This window comes from Diaporthe amygdali (genome assembly GCF_026229845.1).
Source record: "Diaporthe amygdali strain CAA958 chromosome Unknown NODE_12_length_1037015_cov_66_201586, whole genome shotgun sequence".
NCBI classification, from domain to species: domain Eukaryota; kingdom Fungi; phylum Ascomycota; class Sordariomycetes; order Diaporthales; family Diaporthaceae; genus Diaporthe; species Diaporthe amygdali.
The window spans coordinates 443459-469920 of record NW_026517032.1 but is presented as its reverse complement, the minus strand read 5'-3'; the positions used below and the strand labels follow the sequence as shown (position 1 = coordinate 469920).

Below are 26462 nucleotides of genomic sequence, written 5' to 3'. Positions count from 1 at the left end.
GTCATTAAGCTTTCATTTCGTGTGATATCTCACTCCAAAAGAACGCACTTCCAAATGGCTTCCTATCCTACACACTCTACTACAACCCTCCGCATTGTTTGCCTCTTTTCCCATCCCTATCGAATGAGGATCTAACGTTCCATCTCCTCCATGGGCATATCGGCGTTCGTTTCTCGGCCGACGATAGAGTCAGCGGGCTTCCAGATCTGGAGAACGTTGTCTTCGGCCGCACTGGCGACAAGCCATGGGTCATTCGGGTTCCAGCTGAAGTCAGCCAGGTGATTTGTGTGGCCGCCGTGCATGAACAGCAGCTCTGGGGGACCATCTTCAGCATCATCGGGTATCTGTTCCTCTCCAATCCTAGTCAGGTCCCAGAAGATGACCCGCCTGTCGTAACTGCCACTGCCCAGAACTCCCAGTTCCTGAGGGTGCCAGGACAGCGAAGTCACGGCATCATTATGGCCCTCGAGGGTGTGAACTTTGTCCTTCATATTTCGCATGTCCCAGATACCGATGGTTTTGTCAGCGGAGGCTGTGGCAATCACGAACTCAGAGCCGGGGTTGAAGGAGAGGGCGTTGATGGCGTCGAAGTGACCTTTCTGTACAGTCAGCGCGGATTTGCTGGAGTCGGCTTGTCTGGTATCGAGGATCTGGAGCGACAAATCATCCGAGACAGTGCCAATGAAGTGCTTGGCGACAGGGTGATACTGGACGTCGTTGACGACACGCTTGTGGTGGGTAAATCTTCGGGACGGCTCGACCGTCTTGCCGTGCATTGTGTTGAGGTCCCTGGAGATGTTAGATAAAACAGGCGACGATTGGTTGAGCGTCGGAAGAACAGCTGGACCTACCAGATGCAGACTGTGGTGTCTTGGCTTCCAGAGACGAGCACACCGGGCTGGTGAGGGCTCCAGTTCAGGCCGAAACCCTCTTCATTGTGGCCGTGCAGCTCGATGTCAGGGCTTGGGGTGCCACTGGGGTTGAGACTACTGTGCTTGGTTCTGTTGTAGACGAGAATCCTGCCGTCAACGCACAGAGTTGCGATCATGTCCGGGTTCTGGGGTTGATAACGGGCCTTGTTGACCTCGCCTGGGTGGTCGATCTTCTGGATGATGTTCATCTTGATGGCGGCAGGCTCGCGGCCGTGACCACCGATCTCACCGCGATCCTCATCGTAATCGTTGGGATTAGGCTCAGCAGACTTTGGGATCTCGACTTCAGCAATCTGCAGGTAGTTGTCGGCGCCAGGCGCGGTATGAGTGCCGATCAGAAGGCGGTGCACACGGTAGTTCTTGTCCTGGGGCTCCTTGACATCGGGAAACCACTGGGTGGTCAGAGTAGGCCAGTCGAGAGCAGTGCTCAGGATCATGTCGTAGAGGAAGGGGCTGTTCTTCTTCCAAGTCTTGTACTCTGTGGACTGGGGTGAGTCTGCGATTGCGCTTCAACGGGGCTTGAGACGCTCACATACCCTCGTTAATGATCTTCTCCTCATTCTCGTTGGCATCATCCTGTTCCATGTCGACTGTTGAAGCTCGAATCAGCGACTGAATGCGGCAGTGCCCAACCCAGATAGGTACAATCAAGGGCAGGAAGAGCAGATAAAGACCTACGGTCGACGTCGTCGACGACGGGGGCGGGTGCCATGACGAAGGACGGTCAGGATGGCAGGGGAAGATGAGGTGACGCTGGTCTATATTTGGCTGAATAGAAGTTGAATTGATCAGTTGTCTCGGTACTGATCCTGGTCGTGGTGGTGATGGTCGTCGTCTTAGTCTGTCGCAAGGTCTGAAGGGTTGGCGACGAAAGAAGAGATGAGTGACGAAAACGCGCCTTTGCTCAGTGCTCACGCGTAGAGTGGGAAAAGGTGGGGACCCGTTGACAGGGATGTAGCTACTAGATGCGCGTGCCCCTGGCTCGCTTTTCTCTATCCCTGCACACCAAATCCGTTGACATTGACGTCTCTCCATCTCATTCTCTCGCTGTTCCGTCTAGCATAACATGGAACCCGACCAAGAACCTCACAAAGGAAGCTCCGCCGCAGCTTACATGGTAGTGGAATCGATAGGGCCCGTTTTTCGTTCATAATTCATTGTGAGTTATTAATGCTGCTATAATTGTGTCCCAACATCGATCCAGCGTTCATGAGCCTGCATAGCATCGCCCAGACTACTTCAAGAAAGTGGAACACTCATATCCCGGAATACATCTCCCGCTCCTAGAATGCTAGAAGCATAACGACTGCGAAGCAAATCTAATCAAACACAGCCTCTGCTAGACGCCAACTGGCTAGCCCATATTGGAAACGCTGTACTTCTGTCCCCCACCTACATTGCTTTGGGTACTGCAACATATATGGATGCCACCCTGCTTAGGACCGCACACGAGTGTTTTCCTACTCCTGTCTCAACCCATCGCCTTTTCGTATCCGTTTCCCTATTGGTTTTCAGGTGGCCAAGCAGTTCCCAAGCAGTTCCAATTTTCTATTTGATATTTGATCGCGCTCGGCAGCGTGGGCAATGGAACGGGAACTGGCTCACCAGCGTCGGCCGGTGTGATACCCGCTGCCCTCATTACATCTGGGTTGAAAAGGTCGTCCCGGCGTCTCCAGCCAGGGCCGCCTGTACTCGGAGGAGCTGGCCTACGAAGAGCTGGCTTACGAGGAGCCGGCTTACGAGGAGCCTGCCCGCGAGGAACCGTGTTAGAAGAACCCGCGGTAGAAGCACCCGCGGTAGAAGCACCCGCGGTAGAAGCACCCGCGGTAGAAGCACCCGCAGTAGAAGCACCCGCGGTAGAAGCACCCGCGTTGAAACGGACCCTCTTGGATGGTCTCAGCGTGGGATCGACTTGCGGAGCTGTCCCAACTTGCGGAGCTGTCCCAACTTGCGGAGCTGTCCCAGGGCCGGGGAGCACCGTCCCAGAAGTGCCTCTGGCAGCACCTCTCCGCGACCTCCTGGCCGGGTTGCGGCTCCCGTCTTGCAAGAAGAGCCCCTCGCGCCTCTGCCCGTTGTAAGCAGTCCCTCGATTGGTCCACGGCCATAAATTCCGTCTCAACGTGTCCTTGCGCTGCTCCAGAGTCTGAGCCCGGCTGGCCACGGCGACTCGGCTTCGGAACGTGTTCAGGAGCGCGTTGTCATCTGTCGCATTACTCGCCTGCCGCTGAAGCTCGGCGATCTGTTGCGGGTTCGTTGGGGTAGGAGTATCTGGCATTCTCGTGTCATCGTCGCCGCCGAGCGATGTTAGTGGGATCCCACTGAGGACTCCAGTGTTCACCAAAGCCTGTGTTCCTGGCGACAGCGGAGGCGCTGGAGGGTCCGCTTGTTGAGTCTTGCCTCCAGTCTGTGCTGGCACTCCCGTATTGCTCGTCGCCGTCGGCAAAACCCCTGTGCTGGGTTGAGAGGTTAGTGGCAGCAATGGCAGAAAGGCTGTGGGCCGGGGCGCGGGCGGCGGTGGGGGTACTGTTGGACGCATCGCAGGTTGTCGAACGGGCGGCGGGGTCGTCAGCAGATTGGAAACCTGCGGAGGTAATACCGGAGGCATCGCAGGTGGCGGGATGGGCGGCGCCGTCGGCAGATTGGATACCTGCGGAGGTAATACTGGAGGCATCGCAGGTGGCGGGATGGGCGGCACCGTCGGCAGACTGGATACTTGCGGAGGTAATACCGGAGGCACCGTAGTGGGCGGGGCAGGCGGCGCCGGAGGTCGTTGATTGTTCATCGAATTTACCGACGAGAAGCCACCCCTTCGAGGGCGTGGGGCTGCTGGAGCCGGAGGATTTGGTGCAGGAGGCACATTCGTGACATTTGTTGGATTTGTGGCATTCGCCGCATTACTGCCTCCTGCTGGTGGCTGAGGAGTTGAAGAGCTTGGTCCGGATGTGCTCCCGAGACGGCCGAGAAGGTTATTGAAGACTCCGGCCATTATGATGGCGGGTGCTCTAAGTGAGCTGGTAGATTTCCTTCCACGGCTCTAAAAAACCCACGTCCTCGATATTATCAACAAGAAGCTGTTTTAGGAGAAAGAAGAACGCTGCGAAGCTGATCCTATTCTCACGGTGCGAAGCCCATCGATACATAGCATCTGGTTCTTGCATTGAGGTCTTTAGTCTCTACATTTTAATACAATTCGCAACCGGTTGCGAAGTGCTGTTTCCGGTTCTCAAATCCTTGACGGGACAAAGATGTGTCTGCACTCGTTATGCGACAGTCTAGCAGGATGAGTTGAGACAAAGCCATGCTCCTTTGCTGAAACCGGATAGGTACTATGCTATGGCGGTGAACAATTAAATCAGCGAGTATCTGCACAAGTTTTGTTGTCAAGTCGCAGGGGAAGGACGACATGACGAATTCCATCCCGTCAGTTATTGCCTTTCTCCTCGTGGCCTGGTATCACTGCGCCTACAGAGCCCTCTTTGTGTCCAAAAATCTTCTAGATGATTTTTTTTTAAAAAAAAAAGAAGAAAAAAAACACAGACGCCAAAAACGCCCAAAAACGACATAATGCCAGTCTCAGCACAGAAATTCTTCCTCCAAACTGATTTTCCCATGTGACAGATTGCCACTTCACAGACAAGTCAACCTCCCAGCCCAACTGGTGATCATACCTCCTTTTTTAACAGTTCAATGTCGTGTCCAGCCACAAGCTCAACTCCATCTTAGGCCCTGCGGTAGTCCGGCGCTTTGTGCCCCTTCGCCGCGCGCTTGTTGACCTCGATGGTGAGAGCCCTGGACGCCCTCGCCGCAAGCGCGGAATCCTCGTCATCGCCATACTCCTCTCCACCTTCCTGCTGCCCACCACCCGTCCTCCTCGTGCCATGAGTGGGGACCGGCCCGTACACGAGCGGCTCGCCCGTCACGACGCTCACGTTGGGTATGACGGTCCCGTAGCCGAGCCAGGCGATGCCGTGGTGCATCAGGAGCTCGGTCTGCGTCCGCCTCCTCCTGTTCCCGTTGCTCTGGTACGGCGCCGGGGCTGCGGCAACCTGCTGCCGGGTGCTGATGCCCGGGTGCGAGATGTATCGGCGCTGATGTTGTTGGGGATGGAGGCCGCCGGGCTGGACGGGGAGGCTGTAATCGCTCTGGGTATCTCTTCTGTCATCGGTTGAGGCAAAACCCTCACTCCACTCATCATCAGCGTACTGGCTGGAGGAAGAGCTTGATGAACGGGGCGTGAGCAATTGCTGCTGCTGCTGCGAGCGTGTTTGCCCAAAAGTGCGCTTGGCGGTTGGGGTAGATGCAAGCTCAGGTTGATCCTCGCCTCTGACATTGGGAGAGGGCCAAAACGGCTGCGATGATTGATTCATTGCTGCTGGGACTAATGATCTGATGTTGAATTGCATCAAGGGACACCGTCTCGCGTCAAACACCGAGCCATCTACGCACACATATATATCAATCGTCACGACGGTAGCCAGCAGCATGGGAAAAGTTCCGTGTATACAATCCTTTGTATTGTCTTTCGAATAACTGAGACTAACTGAAACGATCTCTTGAATAGATGCCATTGCGATCTATCTGAAAAGATTCAATTTGAGGCAGCAACGAAAACATGGAGACAAAAGGGAGGCCCAAGGGGCCTGAGAGCGAAATGATATGACACCTCAAAAGAAAAAAAAAATGAGGGCAGCACACTTCCTATGAAGAAAGAACCTACCTGGAGTAATGACAATGACGACTTACTTTGTATCATTCCCTGTGTCCAGTCTAACTTCTCGTGAGTTGATGGCACGGAGACAACCATTCCGGAGTGTCCCTGTTTTCTGAACGAGTGCAGCCTCTATCTCGAGGAAGGCCCGCACAGAAAACGACAAAAATAGACAGAAAAGCAAAAGGTGGAAGCTAGGCAAACACCCTCCCGGGACATCCAGTAAAGCCTGGCAGGAGTATTACCTCGGCTTGAGTATGGTAGACGACTCGCGCACACGTACTCGGTCGCGTCCCAAAGCTCAAGTGCTGTGCCGAGCGGATTTGGGTAGTGCCGATTAGTCTCACCAAAGCAATGCTTGATTAGCTGCCTTGTTGTCCGGTGCAGGTTTGTGTAGCCATGAGGATTCAGAGGGTGGGCAGCTCAGCTGAGCACCGGCGCAAGGCACCTCTCAGCCTGAACACGCCCTGGGAAAAGTAATTGCGCCGAAACATGCAGCTGTGTCTCAGTCAGCTGGTTGTCACAAACCATTTTGTTTTGTTCCGCTGCCCGCGTACTCAATTCCGTGCTGATGCGAAGGACTGGACCTGGGCTTAACGCCACATTCCAGCAGTCCAGTGTGCCGCAAAGGGGTTTTACCTGGACTGAACAGAAGCAGGTCATCAGCTACAAGAGCATTCACTCGCCATTTGGGGTTTACCTTTGTTATGGTGTGGTGCTGTGCCTTTGTCGCTCGTTTGTCCTGCCGTACACGGGCAAACAATGCGCTCACATTCCTTTGAAGAAGACGAGCTTTGTTTGCAAACATGCGGCAGGGGCGAGTCTAAGGAGTTCAGGAATTGCCGTTGTTGCTGCGCGTATTGGACGAAGCAACGCATATCGTTAAATTTGTTTTTTCAAGTTGGCACACTTCGTGTAAAGTGGTTGAGCGAGAGCGGGTACAATAAGGCAAGGTGGACATGTTGACTGGGTCGTGACATATTTTGTTGCACCTTTAGGAAATTCTCTGGTTGTTCAGGTTGTCATTCAATCGTGAGTTGGCAGGCACAGTGGTTGTTAGGAGAGTTCTGCTGAGCTCCGAGTCAAGTTTGGCGCTATCTGTTGACGACGTCCCTCTCCCTGTAATTTTCGACGGATGTCGTTACCCGTTTCAAGCCGTACCGAATCCGTTCAGAGGCTGTGATGGGGAAATGACGTGGACTGATATTCGTACAGGTGCAGGTGAAGAAAACGTTGGTGAAGTCTGGTGTGATGATGTGTAAGGCCTGTCCGTCCCTGATCTGCTCCGTATACAGGCGACTGCTGAAGAACACTACATTCGCGTCGCTTCCGAATGAATGATTGAGACCAAGATGTCGGCCGCTTCAGTCTCGACGCGAATCCCCGGTAATTAAATCGCAGCTCATTGCAATAAATGCAGAAGGCCCAGGTGCAGAGTGCCTAACTAGTGTTGTGCCGTGCAAAACTCCTCGATGGCAAATTGCTTTTGTGATATCCGACCCACTCCCTTTCCCAAGAACCGAAGAAAATAAACGAGGCATGCAGACCCCATAGGATCAAAGCAGGCGACCCGACCTACCATGTACGCATCGATACGGCGCAACACCAGCTGGGAAGTTGCTCAGCGCGCAGGGCGGTCGGCACCTATAGAGTTCAGTCACGACCATAGCGGGGCAAGGAATATTCACGCGTACCCTCGCCATATCCGCCGGGCGCGGGCGCATCGCGGGGAGGAGCGCGGTCGAATCGAGGACCTCCTCCACCACCACCGCCACCGTAGCGGTCATCACGGCCTGAAGAGGCGTAGCGGTCGATCCTACCGCCGTCAAAGTCCCGGTCTCGGCGGTCGTAGCCTCCACGATCGTCGCCACCGCGGTAGCCTCGGTCGTAGCCTCCACGGTCGTCGCGGTATCCTCGATCGTATCCGCCACGGTCATCGCGGTAGCCACGGTCGTATCCTCCACGGTCGTCACGATCGCGGTAGCCACGGTAGCCACGGTCGTCGCGGTATCCTCCGCGGCCGCCGCCACCGCCGCCGCCGTATCCGCGCCTGTCGTCTCCGTATCGGTCTCCGCCGTAACGGCCACGAGGCGGGCCGCCACCCTCTGATGGGTTGTGAGTAAAAGAAAGCAGGAGTCGAGGGGATAAAGTGCCAAACATACCACGCTTGGGGGGACCGAAGTACTTGCCAGGAGTAGGCGTGCGAGGACGGGAGCGACGGGCCTTCTCAATAGAAAGGGTGCGTCCCTCGAGCTCCTTGCCCTGCAGGCCGTCCCTGGCTGCATCGGCCTCGTCAGAAGTCATGAAGTTGACAAAGCCGAAGCCACGAGACTCCTTGGTGTGAGGGTCGCGCATGATCTGGCACTTCTCAACGTTGCCGTACTTGGAGAAGAGCCGGGTGACTTCATCCTCGCTCAGCTTGGGGTGAATGCCGGTAACGAAGAGGTTAGAGCCAGAGTTGATGGCACCCTCACCGTCCCTGGAACCGCCGCCGTCATCCTTGGCTGGGCCGCTGCGACAGAATGATGTTAGAGACTTTTAGTTTGTGTGTGCGAGTAAATGTGACAGTCGAGGTTGATGATTGGTATGGATTGGAAGCCTCAGCCTTGGTCGGGGTTGTCTTACCGGTCGCCACCAGGCGAAGCGGAACGACGACGAGTGCTATCATGGCCGTTGTCGCTTCGGGTGGAGGCGCTGCGGTTGTCTCGCTCGTAGCGAGGTCCCTCATCTGGAAAGGTAGGAAGTCAGTGATTGATTCCTGGAGGTTATGTTGGCGGCGCGTCTGGTGCGGCGCGGCACGGAAGGGCGAAGAAAAACATTGAAAACTAACCCTCGAAGCGGTCACCGCCGGGGTTCTCATAGTCCATAGCAGTGGTGGCCATGGTGATGAGTGGGATTGATGAGGCTGGAGGATGGTATGTGTCGATGAAAGATTTTGGTGTTGTGCAAGGCTGTCAGGCAGAGGACGGGACGTAAGCAGGCCAGAGCGCAGAGAAAGATGGGCGGCAGTGGAGTGGATTGAAGTGGTTTTGAGTCACCAGGCTGGTTTCTGGCGAGTAAGGGCCGTCTGTTTGGAAGGATCCCAGGTGGCAAGCCGGTGAATAAAGGAAGTGCAAATACAAATGAATGCACTGCGTGGACTCTCTGCAAATGGAAGTCCGAGGTTGGGGACGGGAATGGATGTTGATGAAGGAAGCTGAAAAAAATGGGCCAGGCACGAGGAAAGGGAGAACTTGAAAGCTGGAATCCAAAGGCTAGCATGACTAATCAGCAAGGGGGGTGAGCGGCGACGGTGGGGCCTGCCTGCGCTCCGCATGTGCTCTAAATTTTACTGCGCCGCTACAGTAGCTAGCAGGGATCTCGAACGGCTGGATAGAACCCGGCCAGTATGCAGACTTCCTGCGGAATAACCTAGTCGGCATCTTCTATACGGTGTGATCTTCAACACAATTTGGGATAGCCTTCTGCATCGGCCACCTTAACCTGCCTGCAGCCTGCTTGAGCACCCTCGCACCCTCGCACCCTCGCATGGGGCTGGCATCTTGGAGACCTGGAAGTTGACGGCGACAGGCACTGCATGGGTTTGTCCACTTCGCTGCAGGCCAGTGGATCGGCCTGCAGCCTCACCTGACTACGTACATGAGGCTACAGTATGTAGATAGATAGATTTGGTCGAATGCCCAGACTGCCAGGCGATATGGGTTACAATGCAGTCGGCTATCCGGTTGATTGCCTCTCCCCCACACTCTGGCTGGGGTCTCTCCAGTTGGCACGGACTGCGATGGATTCCCATTGCAGCTTCTCCTGCAAGTCTAGGCCTACTATTGTACCTATGTATCCGCCCGTATCAAGATGCTCCTGGGCTCCATATTGTGACGTATGTGCCTCTGGCCTATCCCATGACGTCCCGTGTCATTCACAATGTGTCATTCGCAATCTGGTCTGTTCCCTCCTCCCAATCACCAGGCCGTTGTCGTGGTAGCAAGCAAATACCTGATAGCAACGGACTTATCATTGCCCGTTCATGGTTAGATATCCTGTGCTATCCATGCTAATTTTCATGCAATCATTTCCAGATAGCCCCGCAACGGCCCACCATCTTCAGCTAATACCGCCTTACAACTCCATTTCTGCAGCGCGGGAAAGCCCAAATAGCCTCTCCTCCTCCAGGAGACCCATCACATCCAGCTGCTTGGGCTCCTCGGCATCGAGAAAACTCAGCGCCTCGGTTGCTTTGCCACCACAGGCCCGCTCCAGGGCGAGGAAGGCGAAATGGCCACCTACGACAGGCCTGGCCTTGAACTCCAGGCCGCCCGGGTATCCGCCCTCTCCCTCCGTCTCATAAAGATCAGTGAACGGCTTGTCTGTTGCATCGAGTTAGTACATGATCACATCCTTGCCACCCATGGGTGAACCTACCTGTCACGGTCTCGTTCAACCACTTCGCCACCAATGTCAGGATCTCCGTTCGTGTCGACCTGCTCGTAACAGCTGCTGCGAAGAACTCCCAATCGCTCTTGGTGTATAGGTGACGGCTGTCCAGCGGCAGGCCGTACTGCTGCATCACGTTGTGGTACCAGTCGCTCGCCAGCGTGTAGACGTAGTCTGGGATGAAAGTCGTTGAGTTTTTCTGGTCCGAAATAGGAGCTTGCTCGTTTGATTGCCACCAGCGCCACTTCGCCGATGATGACTGCGGCGCCTGCACAGAGGCGCTCGAGTCCTCCGGAAGATGGAAGCAAAGGAGGGAATCCGCGAACAGGTTGTAGATGGTGGTCCACGAACCATACCATTCATACGAGAGTTTGGGGAACTGCTTGTCCTTGGAGAGGCCGAGATCCTGCCACTTGGCGATGTAGTCATCCGCAATCTCGCGGTAGTATTTGGCGTCCTTGGTCTCGCCCAGAATGCTCGAGATCTCACTCATGGCTCGAATACCAATGATGCCTTTCAGCGCCAGGTTGGTCTGTAGGCTGAGCCAGCCTGCAAAGTCGTCCGTGGACAGTTGGTTCTTGGGCTCCAATGCCTCTTCAATGAGGTAGACAGTCCACTGCTTCCACAGCTTGTACGACTTCTGAACCCATTTCTGCGCTTCTTTGAGGTCAGTAGTCTCTACCTCTTGGCCATGACCCCATGCGCGGTCCATGCCGTACTCATCGACAATCGAGGTTTCCTTGACCTTTGCCATGCCGACACTGTCCGCAGACACCATGTTCAGGAATGCCGGCTGAGTGTCATATTTGTATGCGTTGACCAAGGCAAGACCCATGATGAGCATGTTTCCACACTCCTCCAGAGGCATGTACTCGTCGTTACCATCACTGTGACCCGTGGCGTTGGGGAAGTGGTAACCGAGATCGTGCATGCTATACTTGTTGGGGTACTGACCGCTTCCCATATGCTCCAAAAGAGGCTCGAGCAAGTAGGCCAGCCACCTGGGGTTGGTGTACAGGAAGAATGGGAAAGCAGGGAAGATGACATCCACGGTTTGGAAGTTGCCGTTCGATGAGATTTCCTTGAGGAACAAAATCGGGTTGTCCGGAGTGCCCGAAAATTGGGTAGCACCCAGGACTTGACGCGCAGACAGGGCGGCAATGTCTCGGTAGTCAGATGAGCCTGAAGCATAGGCATCAATGTCCAGCTGCCGTGAGTAGTTACTGGCCAAGTCACTCGCAGTGTCAAAGTCCTGGTAATGGTATTCAACCATTTCTTCCGCGACAGGGAAGTAGGTGGCCCAGAATGGGCGCATATAGGTCAATCCCCTGGCAGCCGCAAATTGGACCACTGGGTCTTGAGCCAGAGCGAAGGTGAACCTCACGCTGCCGCTCTTCGTGCCGACATTATTCTGTGCACTGGTGCCGGCGGCCTTAGACGAGGAACCCAGCTTGAAAGACTTCGAAAATGCGAAAACGGGCTCCTCGTCCATGATCCTGCGGAATTTATCATCGTTCGCGTTGCGGAGCTCGCCTCGTGCAGAAAAGTGCTTGCGCAAGATGGCCGAGACACCGCTCTCGTGCTGCACGTCCTCCGGTGCGGAAAAGAACAGGGTCCCCCACTCCGCCCGGTCATCGAACTCGGTAAGAAGCTGTTGAGTGCGGCGATTGACCTTCCATGTCTTTATGCCGGCGGATGATTTCGTCCGGGTCGTGGATTGGGTCTGCTGAAGCCTCCATTCGATGTCGTTGTCCCTGTTGCCTGTAACCCATTCCCCATTCAGGTCGATGTACAAGTTTACGTCGAAGGACCCTTCGGCATAGACGGTCAAATACGCAGCTGGTAGTGACTGTCTCAGAGTGGATGTTGGGGTAATTGGGGAAAGGAAGGACAAGGTAAGCTTGACAGGCTCATCTTTGTCTTTGGGGGCGGCAATCAAGTAGGTGAGGTTCGTAGTGGAAGCATCGAAAGTGGCGCCGAGGTACTCGGGAAAAGTCACGTTGTAGTCACGTCCAGAGCCTCCAAGAGAGTCCTGGGGTCGACCGAGGAGTGGGTAGACGTCGCCCGTGTCCGGAACTGCAGCCAGCACGGAAAAACCAACCTGACAGGTCCATTGTCAGCATGGTTGGACACCTTCAGATCTCTGTGGTAGAAATTGGGCGCCACTAGCCCTCTCGGGCCTTCAAGAAAAGCTGTAGTGCCAAGAACTCGACTTTTCATTGAACTCACCGTGCGCCCAGTCCAGAAGATGGGCCACTGTTCCCAAGGCGCATGGCGCGACGGGACCCACGTGCTGAGGTATGGATTCCGGACCACCAGTGGTAGAATTGGGGGCGTAAGAGTCGAGGCGCTCGCAAGAGCAGCCGCAGCGGCCTGGCTTAACAGGCTCAAGCGCATGTTGAGAATAGCTCCAACAACGCTCGAAACAAGAATTCCGAGTGACAGAAGGAGGCAAGCACAACCACGTGGGGGCCCAAAAACAAAGCGCAGAGATCAGGATGACCAGATTGGTCTCAGACGAACCCGCGTCGAAGCAGAAGGGGCGGGAAGGGGAGAGGTTGGCCAACACGCGATCAGTCAGGAGGCAGAGTGTGGTGAGAAAGGTAGGATGACCGAGGCCATTCGGGTTGAGAAGCAGAGATCAAGCGAAGACGGAGTGGAGAGCGAGAGCTCGGAGCAGGTGAGCATGGCTGTTTCAAGCCCGGAGAAGGAAAATGTATCTGGCGGGGGCCCCCTGAATCGATCTCCAGTCCAAGCTGAGGCTGTGGTCACGTCAGCCGTCGCTTTGCTGTGCTGCGCTGTCGGTACACACACGAACGGAGACACGGAGACGCAGAACACAGACAGTGCCAGGTGGACTGACTCCCTATGACGTGGGCCTGCTGGGACGTGGGAGGTCAGAAGGGTCCCCAGCCGAAGTGGGTTCCTTCCTACACCCCCGGTCGTTTCATCACTTGATCTTCCTTTGTGCCCAGGTGCTTCACCTAGCCTTCGACATCGTCAAGCCGCGACTCGATTCCGCCCCTTTACCTCCTTCAATTCCTGCCGCAACAGGCCACCATCGGACCTCGGCAGGCGGGATGCATGCTTGTAAGCTTTTGGGCCAGCTGTGACCTGATCATGCGCCCTGTTAGGGCCTGCGTTACGTCAAACCCGGCCCAAAAGCAACCAAGAGACACCCCAAGGCGGCAGCACATTGGACGGCGCCAGTGTCCAGGTGCCTCCCACCACGCAGGCACAGAATGCGACCCCTCCATCTTGTCCTTGTCCGGTTGGTCTGGTCCGGCAAACTGGTACGCTTGGTTCTGAGACAGCTGGTCCTGGGCGCGGACACCTGGCAAAGATGCTGCTAGCCAAGACCGCCGTTTTCGAGTCAGCTGTGGGGAACAAAGCAGTGCCGCCCTCCCCGCCAGCGAGCAGCGGCCCCTCTCTTGGTGGGGAAACTTGAACTTGGAATCCGGGGAAGCATTCTCGAATCTTGAGCCGGCTGGGGTCCAACGGTCAGGCTAATTGGGGCCAGCCCAGCAAGCACCAACTCAGATCGTCAATCAGACCGCGAGGTAGTTGATCGCCAGACAGCCGGCCGCGCGGAACACTGAGACATGCATACCACGGGAAGAGGAACGCGACTTTCGACTCAGTCGTCTTTCTCTTCCTGACACGGGCAGTGGCCATTCAGTGCCATGGTCCGGTTGGAGCTGCAGCATTTGAATGTGCACTCGAGTCAAACAAAGTCGGCCGCCCATCCGACCGCGACCGGACTGGTGGACCGCGTGACATGTCGTGATGCATATACTGCGAGCAAAGGAAGTGCTGCCATCTTTGTAAGAAGACAGGCCATTCTGCGAAGTCACAGCTCTTATATCGTACCTATTCCCAACAGACTACCAGACCACAGTATGTGCGACCAGAGCTCGAGCCCCAACAAAACGCACTGGTGTGGACCCCTCCTTCATTGAATGTTTCCGCATTGCGCGACACATACTGCATAGTAGCCTGTAGGCCGAGTTTCAAATTTCTCTCTATGGTGCCTGGAACCATAGCGACTTGACTAAAATGTTATCCTGTAATCACCCATACAGGCTAGCACCCTTAGCCCCAGGTTCGTCTGAAGGCCGTGACAGCTCCGGAGGCCAGAGTCCAATCATGTCTCAGCCAGTACTAGATTATCTCTGCAGCATATATACAAGAATCAATGGCGGAGCGGCTCTTACGAGTGGATGGACAATCTATTTTATATGTAGCCAATTCTTGCACGTGTCTCGGGCGACAGGCAAGCAAGCCATGACTACTATTTGTGGACTATCCGGACCGGGAGCCACCTACCCGCTTCGTCGAGGTGCAATTGAACACCGCTATGGCACGGCTCCATATGACAGCTCGACTGCACTATCTCTCTATCAGCCGACGGGAAATTGTAACATCGCGGTCCCCCGCCAGAACTCCCGACAAAAAGCGTCGAGTTTCTCCAGCACCCCGCTCAACTAAGCGTCCAGACTGGCTGATCTGCGAGGCGATCGCACTACGTAGCCACGCTTCGGGTGCTCGGGAGACCTACATACCACTGTTGCTTCTTGCCGGGCTAGATGCTCCGTGGCCTCCACGTTATGGCTCCGCCCTGCCTACCGGGCGGCTCCTTGGGGGGCCTCTTGGTTCGGGGAGGGTAGCTCCATGAATGGTTGGCGGAACGCATAAATACCTCCTGGACGCCCCGGACCAGGTCCATAGTGCCTCAAGGGCCTGATAATCCTGACTTCTACACCTGGTGAACATCTCGAAGAAGTCCCTCTGGCCTTCGAAACGTACCTAATGACCCAGAACGGCGCCTTGCCTGTCCTCCCTCTCGAGGGCAAGGTCTTTGCGATCACCGGCGGAGCTTCCGGGATCGGGCTGGCCACGGCACAGAGTCTCGCGCGGAAGGGCGCAATTGTCTGCATAGCTGATTTGGACCAATCTGCACTGAACAGCGCCGGGTCCTTGTTCACCTCCCAGAAACGCAGCTTCAAAACATCAAAGGTGGATGTCTCGAAACGGACCGACGTCGAGGCGTGGATAGAGAGCATCGTGTCAGAGTTTGGGCGGTTAGACGGGGCTGCAAATGTCGCCGGGATCATTGGGAAGGGTCACGGGAGGGACGCGGTGACGGCTCTAAACGACGACGAGTGGGACCGGATCATTGCTGTGAATTTAACAGGGATGATGTACTGCTTGAGAGCCGAGCTGAGGAGAATAGTGGACGGGGGCTCGATCGTCAACGTCGCTTCCATCCACGGGACGAAAGGTACGGCTCCTCTTGATCCTGCTCCCGCATCGCCCATTACCACAATTCCCACCGAATTGCACTAGTTGGGCCCACCGCTCATACATTCACTTATGCCGCAGGGTTCGCGCGGCATGCTGCATATGATGCCAGCAAGCACGGCGTGATAGGGTTGACGAAGGCCGCTGCCCAAGAGAATGGTCCTCGCGAAGTTCGAGTGAATGCCGTCGCTCCTGGCTCGATATACACGCCTCTCATGCAGAAGCACTGGGACCTAAGCGGCAGGGCTGCAGACGCACCCTTTGACGAACCAAGCGCTTTCCAAAGACAGGGAACGGCGGAGGAGGTAGCAAACGTGATTGTGTTCCTGCTGGGTCCGGACAGTACATTTGTGAGCGGCAGCGTGTACGCAGTGGATGGGGCTTGGACATAATTTAATGACGGAGATGTTGATATTGGGGTTTCTGGTTCGGTATAGCGCAGAAGCCCAGTACGGACCATATCACCCAGGGAATGTTGGGTGACATAGACCCCTCACCACACGTCCTCAGGGTTCACCTCATGCTGCATTCCGTCATCTCTCACATGCTCTCCCTTGGTGTCCCTCTTGGAGGATTTGCGCATGTCGTAAGCATCCTCACTGTCCAAGGTAGGGTCTTCAGCATTGTCACCGTAGTAGTCCTTGACGACGCGGTAGACGCTGTAGCCCATGCTCTTGTAGAAGGCGATGGCCTTGTGGTTTGAGGCGCGCACAAACAAGTCGACGAACCAGGCGTTGTTGTCGTCGGCGACTGCTTCGAGCTGCTCACTAAGCAGCTTTCCTATACCCAGTCGGCGGGCCTCGGGGGCCACTGTCAGGGCGGTGATGTGTGCATGCCACGGCAGGAAGTTCTCAGAGCCCTGGTAGTAGGCTGGAGAGGACTCAAGCTTGCCCATGACTATGAGAATGGTCAGTGGTATGCTCCTGCTGGCTTTGTGGGACGAGACGCGGGGGGGAAAGGGGGGGGGGGAACGGGGAGCAGAATGGCTCACGGTAGCCGATGATGTTGCCGTCCTGGTCCTCTGCGACCTGGAAGAGTGAGGGCCATTTGGCGTAGTACTGCAGGTAGAAGCCGAGCTCATATGTCTCGGTAAAAGGGTCGAGATTGCATTTTGAGAACTTGTTCACGTCGTCGGGCCTGAAACGACGGAAATTTGCCATTGTGAGTTGATCTCGGCCCTGTCACCCCCGACTCGCTTGGTTCACGGACGTGTGCTCATCAGCTGGGGAATTGCCCGTAGTGAGCGCCCGTCCCCCTCGCGATCTGTGCTCAGGGCGGTTCTCGGTTCCCTTCAGTGTCAACAGGCGTCAACAGGTGAGAGAGAGAGCGCGATCCTGGCCCCCTATACAGTAGAGTGAGACAATAATGGGTGAATGGCGTGTTTCTCTGTCATTCCACGTTGATTGTCAGGGCCAAAAATTGTGCAGGCGTTGGAGTGGAGGGCCGATTCCATCAAGCTGTCTACCCTCGCGACTACCAGCTGTGCGACGTTGGCCTCACCCCTGGCTGCTAGTGCTCATGTAACCCTGATTGTCCAACCCCTGTCGAGCGTTTTGACACTTGGGACGCGTTTGATTGCGGTACCTGGGTACATGGATACGGTATTGTCACTAATCGCGCTGGACCTGGACTGCCATGTGCATCCATCCAGGCACTGCCGATGACGAGACACACGCTCAAGAGGAGGCCAACTCGCAACTCAGTTTCGATTCCCGTCTTCCGACCAACGCAGGCCGCCGGCATTGTTCTACAACCGACCCCGTCGATGCCTGCTAGGCCCCATACCGTCACAACAAAGCAACCTGTCTACTTGTTCATGCTTGCTAGGCCAGAAGCCCACCCGAGCGAATAAACGTCCGCAGAGTGTTTGTTATGCTCCGCTGTCTATAGCAAATTTCTGTTATAGCAACAGCGACTTTCTGGGCTGACTGACTCTTTTTCGCCCTTGTTCGTTCTTTGACGACGACCACGGCCCGTGTCTCTCCTTTATCCTCTATCACCAGAATACATCTCACTTTTGCGGGCAAGCCACGACACCGTTCGTCGATTCGAATTCGACACACATCCACAGTGCCCCGTACCCGTACTCCGTCCCCTGTCAGCCGTACCAGACCAACACCCCAGGGGCTTCAACGGACAGTTCGCCAAAGACTGCTCTGCGGGGCCCAAAACCACGAGACAGGGCTCCAGCGAGCCAGCGACCTTTGGCGGTCAATACACACAACCCTCCTCTTCCACGCAGTCCACAGAACAACCGAGAAAATGGCGTCTCCCACCACCCCTCGATTCTCCCACTCCCGCGAGAGCTCGGGCTTCGACTTCAACCACTCACCTCAAGAAAGGCGACAGTCCCGCAGCTCGCTTGCGGGCCCCGATCCCGGCACCCCACTACGAAGTGGCTTCAACCAAGCCGAGGGCGACAGCATGTTCAACAACAGCGGCATAGGCATGGCGGACGGCGACGGCGGCAACGGGCTGGGTAACCTTGCAGACGAGCTGGCAGACGCTCTCTCGGACGGCGAGGATGACTACTACGACCCGAATGGACCTCCCGGCATCAGTGTGGACACAGGTGACGAGGACAGCGAGGATCACAGTGACGCACAAAGGCAGGATGGGATACGGGACAGTGGGGTAGATGTTGGGAGTCCAGACGGCCGCAAGACCAAGCACATGAGCCTGACGCTCCCACCGGCGATGAACGGCCGTGGCCACCGCAGGAAGGCAAGTGATTACGATGGTAGCGAGTATGGCTCCGAATCGGATCTCGAGTCTCCAGGCATGTCAGCCACCCTTGTCGCCAGAATGGATGCCGTCGAATCGCTTGCCCGGCGAGGAACAGAGAACAACGGAGGCCACACGGACGGTGTTTTTAAACGGGTAACAGATGGTCTAAGGGACCTAGCCCCGCAGTCGACCGTCGAGAGCAATACCACAAGGCTCATAACCGCACACTCAGCACTTACGACACACCTTACACATCAAACCCGCCAGCTGCAGAACCTCACTTTCCCGCTTCTCAACCCCCTCGCCATACCACCCGACTCCGAGACGATAGACTCGCTTCTGCCTGAGCTCACCACGCTGCAGGAGATGATGCCGAGGCCATCACAAGCCGCATTCTCAAGTATCATGGGCCTGCAGAACCTGACAAACGATCTGGTGCAGACTTTGTCGTATCTGTCCGACACGCTACACATGTCACGACAGACGTCGGTGACGGCGACGAGGAGATTGAAGAGCGCGAAGGAACTGGTGGCGGAGCTCAAGAGGGACGAGGAACTGAGAGAAGAGGGCGAGAGGTGGCTGACGAAGGGCAACTGGGGCGAGAGGCTGGAGAAGAGAGAATGCGCGAGCGTGTGTGGCGACATCGTGGGCGGGTTTGAAGAAGTGTGTGATAGCTGGAGGACGAGGCTCGCCCAGACGGAAAGCGCCCCGGCTTAATCTCAGAGCCAAGAAGCTGTTTTACTGCAAGCAGCTCGCTCACATCGCTGGAGGATCACGAAGGAATCCTGCGCTGGGATCAATTTAAACTGAACCCTCAGACAGGCGCTCATGACGGATCGTACATGTCCGTCTCTACACTGTAAATTTCCTTTGTATTCTGGCATAATAAGTGACGATGATACCTGCGGAGAGGTATAGGCGGCACTAGGCGTTTTGGAAGACAAGACAGACGGGCAGCCACTTGAACCGTTGGTTTTATTTACACTAGACTGAATGGAGAGGCGACAGAGTGTTCGATGAATGACAACCGTCGTGATTCCAAACAAGCTTGCTAGTAGGGGCATGGCATCAGCGGAACTATGTATGAAGCACTGGTTCATCGTGGTATTGGGTTAGGATATTTCTCATTAAAGGTCACTTGCCAGGACCAAGTTGATCGCGAAACGAAAGATTGTCCAGGCCGTAGGTCATGAACACAAGACCTGTGAAGGTGCGTATCTCCGCCCAAGTATCCAGGTCTCCGGGACCAGCTCACTCACTCCTTTTCACTCGATGCAGCATTCCCATTATCCTTGGTCAGTCGCATGTCATCGTTCCTTCACAGTCCATCCAGCAGGACCTGGGAGTTCCACCCCATTCCCATTACCCGCAAAACCCAACCCGAACCAGTTTTTCTTGAGTGGCAGTCACTCCCTTCCGTTCCTTCAATTTACTGCCACGCAAGCTGCCCCAAAGCACGAGCCCGTGCTGGTTTACTAGTTCCCGTCTCAATCATCCACCTTCAAAGTGAACGGCGAGCTGCTACGGCTTCTGTTATACACCTTTCGCAGCTCTTCCACCCTTCCCCTCCAGGACCCAGAACTCGTGATGGTCCCCTCTTTCACCCTGATGGTCTCTCTATCCCCGTCCCTCGATTCGGGCCACTTCTTATCCCAGCTGTCCATCCCAGCAAGCCTCTCGCGCCTCCTCGTCTCCTCGTACATGTGCCTGACGTGCTGCCTCAGGTCCTCGTCCTGAGGCAGGCTGTTCATGGCGGCGAAGTCGTTGAGCGACATGGTGTCGAGGGCGAGGAGGCTGTCGTGGTTCTTGCGCCTGTCGCCCCTGGCGCGCGGGCCGTTGACGGACGGCGCGTCCCTCCGCAGGCGCCCGCCGCCGCCGTCCGCGTCCTCGTCGACGACGACGACCATCCACACCCCGACCGAGCCGTTGGACCCGATCAGCGGCGTGCAGTGGATCCAGCGCGGCCGGCCCTCCTTGCCGCCGTTCTCGATGCTGCTGCTGCCGCTGCTGCTGTCGCTCCGCACGCTCCCCGACACCCACCGCACCTTGGCCGTCACCCCCTGGCCCAGCGCGAAGGCCTGCTCGAGCTCCTCGTGAATGCGCTTCGAGCCGCCGATCCGGCTCATCAGGTGGCTCTGCAGGATCCCCGGCACGCGCAGGGATGGCGAAGCGAAGAGGATCTTCAGCGACGGGTATGGCCGTACGACGAGGAAGTGCTCGTAGATTGTAGGCACCCGCGGACCGTGAAGAGTAGTAGGGACCGCCGGGATTGAAGGGATCGGAGCGACCGATAGAGGCGGGGAAGTGGCTCTTGGGGAGATGGTGATGTTCCCGGTGTAGTCGTGCACCTCTGAGTTGTTCTGTCGTCGTGGAGTGCTGGGCGGCGAGGTCTCATTGTCATGGATTATGACGCGACCTTTAGACCAGTTCGAGGTTGACTCGTGCTGAATCTGTTCTTGTTGGGACCGGTGCATCCGGCCACCGTAGCGCCGGACGGTTTCGAGTTCCTGCCGGTTGAATATCTCACAGAGGAGGCGGAACCTGTCCTCCTCGGCAAATTCGGCATCTCTAGGTGGTAGTGGAATGTTGGCAGGCGCGGTCGAGTCCACGTCGGCGCCACTGTCCACTCTGGAGACAGCATCGCCGTCAATATCTTGAGTTCCAGACCCTTGCTTGTCTCCTCCATCTCTGTCGACCAGCCTTCGCAGGGACTCCAGCCCAGAGCAATCTTTGGCCAACCCAGACACGTCGACCTGCGCCCCTAGGAAGTACCGCACAACTCCTGTAGAATCCATCAAGGGTGCACACATGAGCAAATTCATGAACGGTGAGCCATCCCGCCTGTAGTTCAGGAATGTCTCGTAATGCTGCTTTCCCTGATCAAGCTTCTCCCGGATCCTCTGTACCGCAAATGGGTTCGTCTTTGGACCTTGAAGGAAGCGACAATTCCTCCCAATGACATAGTCAAGACCATACTGGGTCATACGATGGAATTCTGTCGGCGCCGATTAGCAGATGCCACCGTGAGAATGATAAAAAGATGACAACTCACCTTCGGATGTGAAAACAATAGGGTTGTCCGGCCGAGACGGGTCAGTGATACAAAAGACCTCAGCAAGACCGTCGCTCATGTCATGCAGGTGCGCCGGCAGAGTGCCAGTGATGCGTCTTCTCATCGAAGTCTCGACAAACTCGGTCCAGACATGGGTGATGTAGGCAGGCAGTTCGTCCCTCGCGAGCCTCTCACAGGCGTCCTCCGCTTTCTGCAGCAGAGACTTGTTCGTCGTTGGCTCCAGTGGGCCCTTGAGAGCAAAGTCATATCCATCTAGTCGCAACGTACCCGAGATCACACTATTGACCCACTCAAGAGCCCGGATCGCCTTCAACGCTTCAAGATAGTAACGCAGAAGAGGTAGAGACTGGGGCCGATAGATGCTTATGAAGTTCAGAAATCTTTGCAGGAAAATGGGATCACCAAAAATAAGCCGCAGATGGTCCACTGAGAACAAAAGCTCCGATCTCCTCTCGAGGTTGTAGACGGTGAGATTTGTCGCGGGTATGACCAGGTCGAAGCTGCCTGGCTCCACATCCTCCTCAGCCAGCGGTTCAAGAGCATCGCACAACTCGTCGGCGCCTCTTGTTTGCAAAGCGGGCAGGGGTGACGAGAAATCAGTATGCAGCGAGACTGAGGTTATGGATGGCTCGATGGTCGATCTATCTTGGGCGCTCCTCGGGTACGGAGATATAGCTGAGCCGATGGTGGACTCGGGGGCGGAGTGAGTCTCCCTCACAGATTCGAGATACGAATCAGCCTCTGGTCTGATCGTTGATGCAGATGAAGCCTCTGGGACATCGGATAGGCTGCTTTCGCGTCAGTTCTCCAGCCGGTCATGGAAAGCCGATTCCCGCAAAGCAGGAAGTTGGGCACCATACCTCCTCTCGCCACTGGACATCATTGAATTGGGATTCATAGGACCAAAAGCGTGGTTGTTCGATACATCCGGGGTCCCGCCCGTATTCAACATTCGCTCCAAGGTGGTGAGTGGTGAGCCACTGTAGTCCGCGCTGACCCGCTTCACATGTGACCGTCGAAGTGGTATATCCGGAATCTCCGCGCCTTCCTCGCTGTCATTGTGCTCAGTTCCTCGAGGAGCAATGGAGACTGTCACAGGATTGGGGCTGGGGGTGCGCTGAGACACTTTTTCCATGATTTTCCCGCTGGGCGAGGCGTTGCGATTGGCATTTTCCACGATCTCAACGTGCTTCCGTCGGCCGATGGCTGGCACGTGGAGGGCACGAGCAAAGGAAGCCCGGCGCAACCCTTTGAGCTCAGTCTTCTCGTTTTCCCTGGATTCCGCCATGTGAAGGGCTGCCTCGTAGCAGAGCAAGGGATATGCCGATGAGTTTGGACGAGCGTAGCGGAGCTGCAGAGATGTATAGTGACTATGCAGAAAGACAGAGGAAGGTAAGAACCGAAGCCGCCGTCCTGGGAATATTTATTCGCAGGATCAGCAAGTATCAGAGCAGCACCGCAGGCTTGCCCACTCGGACAAGACGACCCTGAGGTCCATGCTCCCGAAGCGACGTCAATCTACCTGTGCTAGTAAAATTGTTGTACTGCAACTGCACCAAGACACTTTCTCCCACATGTAACAGGGCACTGCCCAGGCCACCATGAGACAGGGAGTGACTCGACAAGCCAACCCGGTAGACGATCAGACGAGCTCTCATCGGACGATGGTGTTGGACCCTAGCTGACGAGCATGGACGTGCAGATATCTGACAAGGAACCTTCCGCGAGTCAAGGCCATGGCAGCCAGCGCCACGGTTGTGCAAGCTCGCCCACCGGGGCTTGTGTGTGGAAGAGGAGGAGCAGGTACCCGCAGATCGCAAGACAGGATGTGACAATGTGCCCCTCAGCAAATAAAGTTACACACCAGTGTAACTGGTCTCCCCCAATTATCGCCGGCATATAGCGCCTTTCAGGACGACAGTGGAGGGTGATAGCTCCCCCGGGGCCCGCAACTTTGCTGAAGTTAACAAGCCACAAAACCTCCGTCCGAGCTGCGGGAGTGGGACTCCGGGGGATGGCAGTCAAGGATGGGAAACCGGGATCGCCCATGGACGCCCATCAGTCGTGACAGCAACGTTCATCGTGCAATCAGCCACCGGCTGTCAGCTGCCAGCCATCAAATGTTCAATGCGAGGAATGAGAATGCGTCGTCAATTCGTAGACGTCGTCTGCTCAGACGACGCTTGCTTCTTGCGCGATGGAGGGAGGGCATTAGGAATTGCTTCTGCTCGCGGGGCTCAACGGGCACCGGTCCGGTTGGCAGTAGTGTGTTGTGCTCGGACACATTGCCATTATAACCTGAAGTGTGTGGGTGAGGTCGGGCGTTGAGGATGCGGGGCGGGGGCTTGAAAGGAACGCAGACGAGGTTGCAGCGATGACACCCAAATAGCGAGGCAACGTGGGCCGCCCCCTGAGTCCGTCGTATCTTCCCCGGTGCCCTCGTGTGTGTGCCTAGAGAGGCTGGCATGAATGTGAGCGATCACGAAATGATCAGCCGGAGGATTATGTTCTACACGTATATCTCAGATCCAGTTCTCAGTTACCGCGCACGTGCCGGGGTAGGAGAATAAGGAAGCACGCCCCGCTGTCAGCATGCTCTCGAGCACAACTGGATCGTTTCCGGGCGTCAGGGCCGCTCGTGGTTGGAGACCCACGTTCCGGGCAAACGATCAAGCGTCCAATGCGGATTGGATTGCATTAGCCCGGCTGCTATGGAGCTTCCCGCGCAGCCGCGGCGGACCATCCAGAGCTACAGTCGTCAGATAGTCAAATGGTATGAACTGTGAACTACGCCACGCGCGAAACAGACGCCAGAGCTCGGGGCAGTCGCTTGGCAAACCTGAGTAAAGTTGTGGTATGGCGGGAGACTTTCGCACATCAAGGTTGACTGGACAGTCAGCGACCAGAGGCTGTCACGTCGTACCCGGGGCAGTAAAAGTACTTCCTGCAGTCCACTGGACTCCTGAAATCCCAACACACAAAGTACAGTACAGTACTGTATCAAGTCCCCACAAACGGAGTGTTGTTTCCTCAGTTCCGCTGATCTGCCTCGGGAGTCCGAGTGGATAAAACCCAAGGAATATGATTGTGGCCCGCGGAGGCCCACCCGGCGACGACTGCCCTACCTAGATATATATTGCCAATTCGTGACAAGGGAAAGCAGGTAGCTGCTAGAGTCGAGATTGGCATCAGCACCAGTATCATCATAGCAAGGGCCTCTTGGATGTAATGTCGGTTGCGCGGCGATTGCCAGACTGCCAGCGTTAGCCCGAGCTCAAGCGGGGGTGCGAACAGACAAAGCACGCGAGAATCAGCATTCCAACTTGGTTAATAGTCTATGTTCTGGTTGTTGTTGTTATTGTTGCTGGCCCCACCTGCAGCAGACACAGACAAACAAGGAATTACGGACTGACAGGCTGACAGACCCCGGTGCAACGCGAAGCGGCGCGTGTGAAATAGGACTGCCAGGGTGTGGTGCGGCAGCTGCAGGCCGTTGGAGCGAGCATGTTTATTATCGAAAGGGTCTCAAGGTGCATTGAGGCCAGGGCCACGCGCCGGTGGGGAGTCAGGGCAAGCCAATCCAAGATCCTGGTTGGCCATCCGATCGAGTGCGTCAGCGTTCGTGTGTATTGGTGCCAGGTGAATGCGACCAGTAGGACGCGTTAAGTGGCCGGCGACCCGTTTGCAATTACTGCAATTGCAATTGCAATTGCAAAGCAAAGCACTGCAGCTGTATGTCAGGTCCGAAAACAAACAATGCCCCTTGCTCCTCATTTTGCAGTCTGCAGATGGCAGCGTCGCTTTATTACCCCAGACCGCAGCTGGGCAAGCATCGTGACGCGACACAACAATAACAGTGGCCACATGGTGAGGCCGCTTGAATGTCAAAACTCGCGATCTCGTGTTGAGAAAAACACAATGGCTGGTCCAGGAGCCGCTGTGACCTTGTGTGTCTTTGGCTCAGAGCCTTCTGAATCGGTTTCCGATCCAGGATGGTTGAGGCAAAACAGCAAACAACAAGGACGAGACGACAGATGGCCTTGATGGGAGTTGCCGTTCGCGTTCGCCATTAAAACAGACTTCGAGCAAGGGAGGCTGAAGGCGAGCAAGGTCTGGAGCCAGCCACCTGGGGCACACTCCGTCAAGTCCATCCTGCAGGCGCTTGAGTGAGTGCCCAAGTGAATAGTAAGTGCTGCTGAGGAGCATGAATTCACTTTGATCAGATGTGCGAAGGGCATGCAAGTGCCAAATAGGTTGTCTATATTGCTCAATGCACTTCCCTACGCCTATATACCAGATAAGTCCTTATTGCAAGCTGTGGTGTTTTTCCTTGGAAGGGTAGGGGCAGAGGGTGAGGGTAGGGGTAAGGGGGTAGGCACGGTAGGGTGCAGGGTGAGAAGGCAAGGAAAGAAGGGGGGGGGTGGTTGTGCTTTCTTGTTTCGCATCCCGCCCAGGTCCCAGTCAGAGGCGGGAGGGAGCGCCAAAAACACCAAAATCGCGCTAGGCCGTTTCCAGACCCGCGTGGCCGCTCTGATTGGGGAGGAGGGGAACCGACTGTATGCCCGTTGCTGCGCTGCTGGGTCTCGTTGCGCCGCCCGTCCTTGACTCCCGCTCACCTTAGCTGGCTGCCACTGCTGCTGCTAGCCTGCACTGCCTAGAGGTGAGAGCATACCCGCCTCATCCAGACTGGAGCGACTCCATCCCATTCCATACCCATTCTCAACTCCGTATTGTGTCCCCCCGTCACCACCCACGACGGCCACGAGCCCATCCGCTTGCAATAGCCACGACCCCGCTGCTGAATCAGCGCACCAACAATAGCAACGGCGGCTCCGACTCATCTTCCATTCTGGCTTGCGCGATCGCATTGTTATCCTATTATACACATCCAAAGACGACACTACTCTGCTAGTCAACGACATGCCGTAGCCCCGAATTTATTGCTCTGAATTGCTGGCAGCTACAAAGTCCCAGAACTGGCTTTTCCACCTCGCTTGCTTCGATCACTCCGGCCATTTCAACCTTCCCTTCGACCAGCCTGACAGACAAAGCGACTCAAACCAGGCCACCCGCACCCCACCCGCACCCAGCCTGTCCACTCTCTTTCTCAAAGCCACCGGTGAACGAGGCAGGCGCGACACGAGACTGCCCATACGACTACTTTTTCTATCGAATCTAGCATCTGAGATCTTCTCCAAGAATTGGGCGTCAACCCGTCCAGGTCGCCCAAGAGGCCGACTGTAGCTCCGAATCACAGTCCCCGCGACTACTGCAACCTTTACCTCCGATC

The 26462-nt window shown here is 55.9% G+C and overlaps 9 protein-coding genes across 9 annotated transcripts; 2 read left to right on the top strand and 7 right to left on the bottom strand.

Annotated features, from left to right (window-relative positions):
- Positions 1–131: 131 nt before the first annotated feature.
- On the bottom strand, positions 132–1644 carry J7T55_001885 (histone acetyltransferase type b subunit 2; the record flags this gene model as incomplete). The annotated part of the gene is made up of 4 exons (XM_053142794.1): positions 132–789; positions 852–1410; positions 1469–1522; positions 1611–1644. 4 exons carry the CDS (start codon positions 1642–1644, stop codon positions 132–134), a joined length of 1305 nt encoding a protein of 434 aa, XP_052994338.1.
- A 748-nt stretch (positions 1645–2392) lies between these two features.
- Positions 2393–3918, bottom strand: J7T55_001884 (uncharacterized protein; the record flags this gene model as incomplete). The annotated part of the gene is made up of 3 exons (XM_053142793.1): positions 2393–2433; positions 2538–2618; positions 2673–3918. 3 exons carry the CDS (start codon positions 3916–3918, stop codon positions 2393–2395), a joined length of 1368 nt encoding a protein of 455 aa, XP_052994337.1.
- Positions 3919–4651: 733 nt separating this feature from the next.
- On the bottom strand, positions 4652–5299 carry J7T55_001883 (uncharacterized protein; the record flags this gene model as incomplete). Its single annotated transcript, XM_053142792.1, has 1 exon — positions 4652–5299. One exon carries the CDS (start codon positions 5297–5299, stop codon positions 4652–4654), a length of 648 nt encoding a protein of 215 aa, XP_052994336.1.
- Positions 5300–7261: 1962 nt separating this feature from the next.
- Positions 7262–8522, bottom strand: J7T55_001882 (transformer-sr ribonucleoprotein; the record flags this gene model as incomplete). Its single annotated transcript, XM_053142791.1, has 5 exons — positions 7262–7284; positions 7335–7745; positions 7803–8152; positions 8266–8368; positions 8471–8522. The coding sequence occupies 5 exons, from the start codon at positions 8520–8522 to the stop codon at positions 7262–7264; spliced, it is 939 nt and encodes a 312-aa protein (XP_052994335.1).
- A 1234-nt stretch (positions 8523–9756) lies between these two features.
- Positions 9757–12468, bottom strand: J7T55_001881 (glutaminase a; the record flags this gene model as incomplete). The annotated part of the gene is made up of 3 exons (XM_053142789.1): positions 9757–10004; positions 10060–12172; positions 12301–12468. The coding sequence occupies 3 exons, from the start codon at positions 12466–12468 to the stop codon at positions 9757–9759; spliced, it is 2529 nt and encodes an 842-aa protein (XP_052994334.1).
- Positions 12469–14880: 2412 nt separating this feature from the next.
- On the top strand, positions 14881–15764 carry J7T55_001880 (3-oxoacyl reductase; the record flags this gene model as incomplete). The annotated part of the gene is made up of 2 exons (XM_053142788.1): positions 14881–15352; positions 15418–15764. The coding sequence occupies 2 exons, from the start codon at positions 14881–14883 to the stop codon at positions 15762–15764; spliced, it is 819 nt and encodes a 272-aa protein (XP_052994333.1).
- Positions 15765–15865: 101 nt separating this feature from the next.
- Positions 15866–16532, bottom strand: J7T55_001879 (acetyltransferase 5; the record flags this gene model as incomplete). The annotated part of the gene is made up of 2 exons (XM_053142787.1): positions 15866–16269; positions 16364–16532. The coding sequence occupies 2 exons, from the start codon at positions 16530–16532 to the stop codon at positions 15866–15868; spliced, it is 573 nt and encodes a 190-aa protein (XP_052994332.1).
- Positions 16533–17634: 1102 nt separating this feature from the next.
- J7T55_001878 (uncharacterized protein) lies at positions 17635–18816 on the top strand (the record flags this gene model as incomplete). Its single annotated transcript, XM_053142786.1, has 1 exon — positions 17635–18816. The coding sequence occupies one exon, from the start codon at positions 17635–17637 to the stop codon at positions 18814–18816; it is 1182 nt and encodes a 393-aa protein (XP_052994331.1).
- A 770-nt stretch (positions 18817–19586) lies between these two features.
- On the bottom strand, positions 19587–22460 carry J7T55_001877 (uncharacterized protein; the record flags this gene model as incomplete). Its single annotated transcript, XM_053142785.1, has 3 exons — positions 19587–21094; positions 21152–21960; positions 22033–22460. The coding sequence occupies 3 exons, from the start codon at positions 22458–22460 to the stop codon at positions 19587–19589; spliced, it is 2745 nt and encodes a 914-aa protein (XP_052994330.1).
- Between the last annotated feature and the right edge of the window lie 4002 nt (positions 22461–26462).